Source organism: Hibiscus syriacus, unplaced genomic scaffold (genome assembly GCF_006381635.1).
Source record: "Hibiscus syriacus cultivar Baekdansim isolate YM2019G1 unplaced genomic scaffold, ASM638163v2 tig00013680_pilon, whole genome shotgun sequence".
Classification (NCBI taxonomy): domain Eukaryota; kingdom Viridiplantae; phylum Streptophyta; class Magnoliopsida; order Malvales; family Malvaceae; genus Hibiscus; species Hibiscus syriacus.
In genome coordinates, this window is record NW_024062306.1 from 300,229 (window position 1) to 306,123 (window position 5,895).

General features: G+C 38.8%; 1 protein-coding gene across 4 annotated transcripts; it reads right to left on the minus strand.

Annotated features, from left to right (window-relative positions):
• Positions 1-1,239: 1,239 nt before the first annotated feature.
• On the minus strand, positions 1,240-4,758 carry LOC120206273 (transcription initiation factor TFIID subunit 15b-like). Of its 4 annotated transcripts, none has more exons than XR_005524095.1 (8): positions 4,504-4,758; positions 4,275-4,368; positions 3,399-4,107; positions 2,980-3,130; positions 2,831-2,903; positions 2,150-2,364; positions 1,975-2,029; positions 1,240-1,673 (listed from the first exon to the last, which is right to left on the minus strand). XR_005524095.1 is itself a non-coding variant. In XM_039205975.1 (6 exons), exons 1-6 carry the CDS (start codon positions 4,658-4,660, stop codon positions 2,250-2,252), a joined length of 1,299 nt encoding a protein of 432 aa, XP_039061906.1. In that variant the 5' UTR covers positions 4,661-4,758; the 3' UTR covers positions 2,045-2,249. The 4 variants fall into 4 exon arrangements, 1 of the variants encoding a protein (XP_039061906.1); XR_005524094.1 differs by having other exon boundaries at positions 1,240-1,681; XR_005524093.1 differs by having other exon boundaries at positions 1,240-2,029.
• Between the last annotated feature and the right edge of the window lie 1,137 nt (positions 4,759-5,895).

Consider the following 5,895-nt stretch of genomic DNA (forward strand, 5'->3'; position numbering starts at 1 on the left):
AATAAAATCAGCTTTTCTACCGCTGACTCGAGGTTCAACAAAAACCACTAAATCTGGTCGATTATCCCGAAGGTATTGTTTCGCCGTGGGGATAAATTTAGGATGGCCACAGCCCTGCACATTCCAATAAAATGCTTTAAAATTCATAATAAAATAAACAAATAGAAAAGGAGGTACCCAAAATTAGACAGATTGGGTCGACTGATGCACGTCTCCTGGAAGAGATTAATGGCCCATATTCACGGTAGAATTGCCACTGCTCGAAGAAATGTCAATAGCCATGTTATCAGCAAGTTCCAACTTCAAATTAATCTGGGGATCAGGAGGATCACTAGAGTGCGCCACAGATTGAAGATTCAACTTTGTTCCATTATCAACCATCATTTCGTAATAATGCTGCGCTTATAGAGTGTTGCCGGAAGGCCTGGTAAGTGAATCCACGCCATGATCTTCGTCGGGAAACGATTTGATGTTGAGAACTCATCCGTCCATGGCTCAACGGTAAGGCAATGTCCAAAGATCGTCCAAGGTCCATCTGCGACTGCAAGAGCAGTAAGATAATAATCACTAGAGTGGAAAGAGGCGAGGAAATAATCGTTTTCGATATCCATTAATTTGATTGCTATGTTCGATTTCCATAATTCATAATTTTTTTTTAATTTCAGAGCGTTGTATCCAATGCGTCGCCCAAGGAGTTTGAGCACTACTGTCTAATCCAGAGATTTAGCAGCTAACGATCGAATTCGATCAGAGAAATCGGTTGAGATTAAACCATCGATCATGCCTCGGACTACTTGGATTTCAATGTCGTCCTCATCAAGAATCTCATCTTCAAAATTGCGTTCTGGTTGAATATTATTCATTAATTCAGTGTTATTCATCAAGGAGGCCTTGTAGGACATCAGCTTTCCCAATCGATTCGCTTGAGGTATCGCTTCTTCAGGGATAAGACTGCCGAGAAGCAGAGATTCATGCAGAAGCCCCCCCGGGGGGAGAGGGGGGGGGGGAGATCTCCATCGACGCTATGCCATCAGTTGGAAAAGGGGATCCACCCTTATCTTATGGATCATCGTCTTGCCTTCTGGATTTTTTTGAGTTGCGGGGATCGTCGGAATTTTGAAAATAGCTGTTGACATTGGGGCATGATAATTCACTTTTGAACTAAAACATGTCATTCTTATTTAATATATCTCTTACACAATAAGATTTCAAGAGATTAATTACACTTGGCATAGATATTCGACAGATTCATATATTTGCCCAATCGGACGATATATTTAATTAGTGCATTTCCAGCACCTTTGCCTCTATTATTTAAACAGCGGCAGCAATTCAATTGACAACATTCTACTTAACAAAACGATGGCGTATATATACTAAAGATAAACTTCATGACAGAAACCATCGGCACTACAATTATCAGACGACACAAGTTCATTGCTACATTCACCACCTTACACGTCAGAGAAAGGTTCAACATGCAGCATCACAAGGTGCTTGAATCCTTAGATCGATGCTACAACAACCCTCCAGCAGTTGTCCTGCATTTCACACGCCCAAGAATACGACTGCCGCCACCACCAAGTGCTTATTCAATCATCCAATGCCACTTCAACCACTCATTGTGCCCAACCATTTTTTTTTTATTTGCAACACGACCCCCACATCACCCCCTGAAAAACTAATTTACCGACACTAAATCCAGCCATAATGTTATAACATAGTTTAGAACATATTGTCCACCAGATTAATTAGCTTGAGATCGTCACTAAACAGCACCTACATTCCAGCATGGGATGCTAAATTCCATAATCTTTAATCAAATCGCACTTCAATATAAAAGATGCCCATGCATATAAATCACGAGTTTGTTCCACCATGTTGAATAATGAGCGGAGAGAATAAAATCGAATCCACCACTAAGGGTTAACCAAACAAAAGGGTAAATGTGTTATTTAGAAGAGCAGGACTCACCTGAAATTATCAACCTACCTTAGCAGCAAGCAATTTGGAGTTAATCCACTTGCCTCTATAAAAAGATTCACAAACTCGATCAATCTAACGACAAGGACGAAAAAAAACCCAGCTAACAGAAAACAAAGGAGTTAGGAGAAAAAAAAGGTATTACCCAGACCAGTGAACAACCTACCTCTTAGTCTCCTGTTCAAGAATAATCCAGTCAATGCAACACAACTAGAACCCTTAGACCACAATTCTTAGTACATAAAATACTTGAAGCTCGATATCCTTCAATACGGATGCAAACGGTTTCCACCATGGTTGTGCCTGTCTGGTCCAGAACCTCCATCTCTGTAACTATCCTTGCGCCTGTTGCCACCACCTCCGTAGCCACCTCTACCACCTCTATAAAAAAAGGGGGTCAATAATACACCTTAAACAAAAACAAAATTTACTTGGGCCAAGAACAAGTTTACTTGGTAAAAGTTCAAGGAAGAAACAAATTTAGGCAATATTTTCTGCTGTTTACTTCTAAAGTGACATGCATAAGGGGCTACCTAACTTTAATACAAGCAAACCATGCTAAAATTTTCAAGACAAGACCAGTAAAACCATAGACCATTAATGATAACAAGATGTGGCCATTTGAGAACTTGATTTCAGAAAGAAATGAAAGCAAGCACAAATTTAAAAGCAGGAACCCAACATATATAACATTGCCCGAGAGCAAAAAAAAAATGCTAATAGATATCATATACTAATAAATTACATGTTAAAATAAAACATCTAAACGCAACATAGATGAACTCAATCCAGAGAAAAGCCCGATGAAACAGTTTTATGTTAGGTAATCGAAGGGTTAAAATGATACCCATGATCATATACTTTGGGTGCAGTCTTCTCTGCCATAGCCACACTGATTGTATAGCTTCTCATGACATGATCTGAGAGAAGATTCAACAAGGGTGAGGTGAAATATTTAAGGCAACAAACTAAATAAAGAAGTTCAAAGGTATGTACTGTTAAAGAAACTGCCAGCAGAGTGAGCAGCCTGAGGATCTTCATAAGACAAAACTGCATCGCCTTTCTGGTTTCCTTTCTCATCTGTGTATATTTTAATATTCCAGGGCCATTGATCTTTATAGCCACGCTTCTGCTTAATTCTTCCAACCTAAACAAGATGTGAATTGTTAGTAATACTAGTGAGGATGCCAAAATTTTATGCAAAATAAGAAAAGAACTTGCCAATACAACCCCATATGTAAAAACGCCCAAGTCCACCAAAACATGGAACTAGAGAATAAAATAAGGTTTAAAGAAAAATTATCATAGACCACAAATACCAGCTCTGAAAATAAAACAAAAACACCGGTACAAAGTAGATGACATAATTCCCATTAGACAACACACGGATTTGAAGTAAAAGATTTGGTCATTACTTGTCCAATGCCACCAAAAAGGTCTTTTAATTCTTCAATAGTAACATCAGGTGGCAAATTTGATATGTATATTCTTGAGTTGTCACAAGAATCACCACAGTTGCCGTCACATTGCTTGATCTTAACTGATGTGTCAACAGGAGGGCCACCATGACCACCTCCTCGATTTCGAGGACCACCAGACCCATACCCACCATCATATCCACCAGGTGCTCCCCCTCGACCACCAGTCCTCACATCACTCAAACCCTCACCACCTGCAGGGCCACCATAAGATGGAGGGTATGATGTGGGTCCACCAGTATAGCCTGTAGGTGAAGGAACAGCTTCCATTCCATAATTTGCATTTCCACCATATGCATTAGGAGCAGGTGGATAGTTTCCACCATAAGAACTGGGCGCTGGAGGAGGAACTTTACCATAGCCACCGTCTTCCCCTCCTTGACTACCCCCATAAGAACCACGTCTACTACCACCACTTCTATTATCATAATTCCCACCTCTGCCTCCATTATAGTTGTTACTCCTCCCACTATTATAACCACCTCTATCCCCATCTCTACCTCCATGATTACCACCATATCCCCCACCACCACCTCTGCTATGACCACCACTAGTACTACCACTACCACGTTCATCAGAAGCCGCAGGAGAGGGTGCACCACATTTGTTACATTCAACTCTACTTGCAAAGTTCAAATTCCCACAGCTACATAGACATTCCAGTTTAAATTACACAAATCTAGACAACTTACAGTAATATGAAAATATCAGCAATACCAATGCTTTAATTTTTGACTAATTAACAATACGAAATCCATAAGGGAGGGGAAAACCTCCCCAAAAGTAATCAAACGCAGTGAAAAGATCCTTTACCTGGGGTTAGGGCAAAGCCAATCACCATCTCGTCCGCCTCCACCACGGCTACCGCCTCTTCCACCGCGCTCTCCTTGATAGCCTCCTCCGCCTCCTGCAACATCAAGATCCCATTTATTAAAAGTGTGAACAAAAGCCTAAAATCGAATCGATCTCGATAAAACCAATATAAAAATGCAAGCAAATAATAGTCAACAACGCTAACCCACAAATCAACCAAAAAAATTACCTCGATTTTGAGTACCACCGCTATATCCTCCACCTCCTCCTCTGCCGCCTCCTCTGCCGCCTCCACGGCCCCCGTGACCTCCACTAGAGCCTCCAGAACTATCATATCCACCACCATAAGAAGGCGGAGCAGCTTCGCGTCTGTCTTGGCCGTACATCCTTTGACGATGGAAGTAGGGCTTTTTGTTAGATATAAAAAACCGACGGTAATTTTCCTTTCCCCTTCTTTTTAACCAATTGAAACACGTTGTCTTGCCGCTTGTTTCTCTTTGAGCGGGCAATGCTCAACACTTCACACTAATAACATAAAATATTAGGTAAACTATACATATGATTAATTGATTATTATTTTTTTGCATTTTGATCATCAATCTTTTAATTTTTTTACTCAAATCATTTAGTTATTTAGATTATGACAATCAAATCACATCGTTAACATCGAATAGAAGTGTTGACATGACATTAACAAACTTTGTATAATTATACACTTGATCCTTAATACTTATATATTCAATTAATTCAATTCTAATTTCAATTTAATTCAATAAATTTAATAATATATTCATATGGTGACACGTATCATCGTTTGATTGAATGATTTTTCTTTATTTTTTCAAAAAGACCTAGATCTAAATTCATACACAGTACGCTACTCGAACTCGAAGATTATCTGTTATACAATTGCATGTATATAATGTCAGAAAACACCTAACCACAGAAGTAGATCTTATATTTGACTAAAATTTAGATAGTTTTTACATATATTTTATACTCTAGTTAATATCATATTAAAAGAAAAATGAATTTCAGATTTATATATTTTTAAACTAAATTGCTAGGTATAGTAACACGAAGCAAAGTTGACAGAAGTTAAAATGGCAATGTTAAACCATGTTAACAATCCTTCAGATATAGGAACTTTTGCTGGAGGTAGAGTTCATAGGAACAGGCTTCTTCCACATGCTTCCCCAAGATTTATTCGAGTTACTCTTTTTTTCTATTTCTTCTCAGTCGACTTCGTTGAGCGAGTTTCTTTTGGTTGAAATATTTATATTATCATGTAGCGTAGGTGAGTTCAAACCAGGAGGTTCAAGCATTTGATAAGGCAAAGGAAACTATTAAGCATGGAGCTGATCAAGCGGAGGAGATCGAAGACAATGTGAAAGATATATATATATATATAATACTATTTCTACCGCTAACCAAGTAATTTGACAAACATGATTTTGATTATGTTATAGTCATCGTAAATACAATATATGTTGTTATGATCGATTACGATAAATGATTGAGGATTGAAAATTTGTAGTACGTGAAAGAGAAGGCAAAGAGACTAACCAGGAAGGTGACGGGTGCGGTGTAAGGAATTCTGAATGCAGTGATGGAACTTAGA

Excerpts from the sequence above, each read along its gene's own strand:
- LOC120206273 (XM_039205975.1), bottom strand. The coding sequence starts at position 4,660 with ATGTACGGCCAAGACAGACGCGAAGCTGCTCCGCCTTCTTATGGTGGT. Across the intron at positions 3,131-3,398 it reads TTTTTGGTGGCATTGGACAA|GTTGGAAGAATTAAGCAGAA; the intron begins GTAATGACCAAA and ends CATCTTGTTTAG. Across the intron at positions 2,365-2,830 it reads CCCAAAGTATATGATCATGG|AGGTGGTAGAGGTGGCTACG; the intron begins GTATCATTTTAA and ends CTTTTTTTATAG.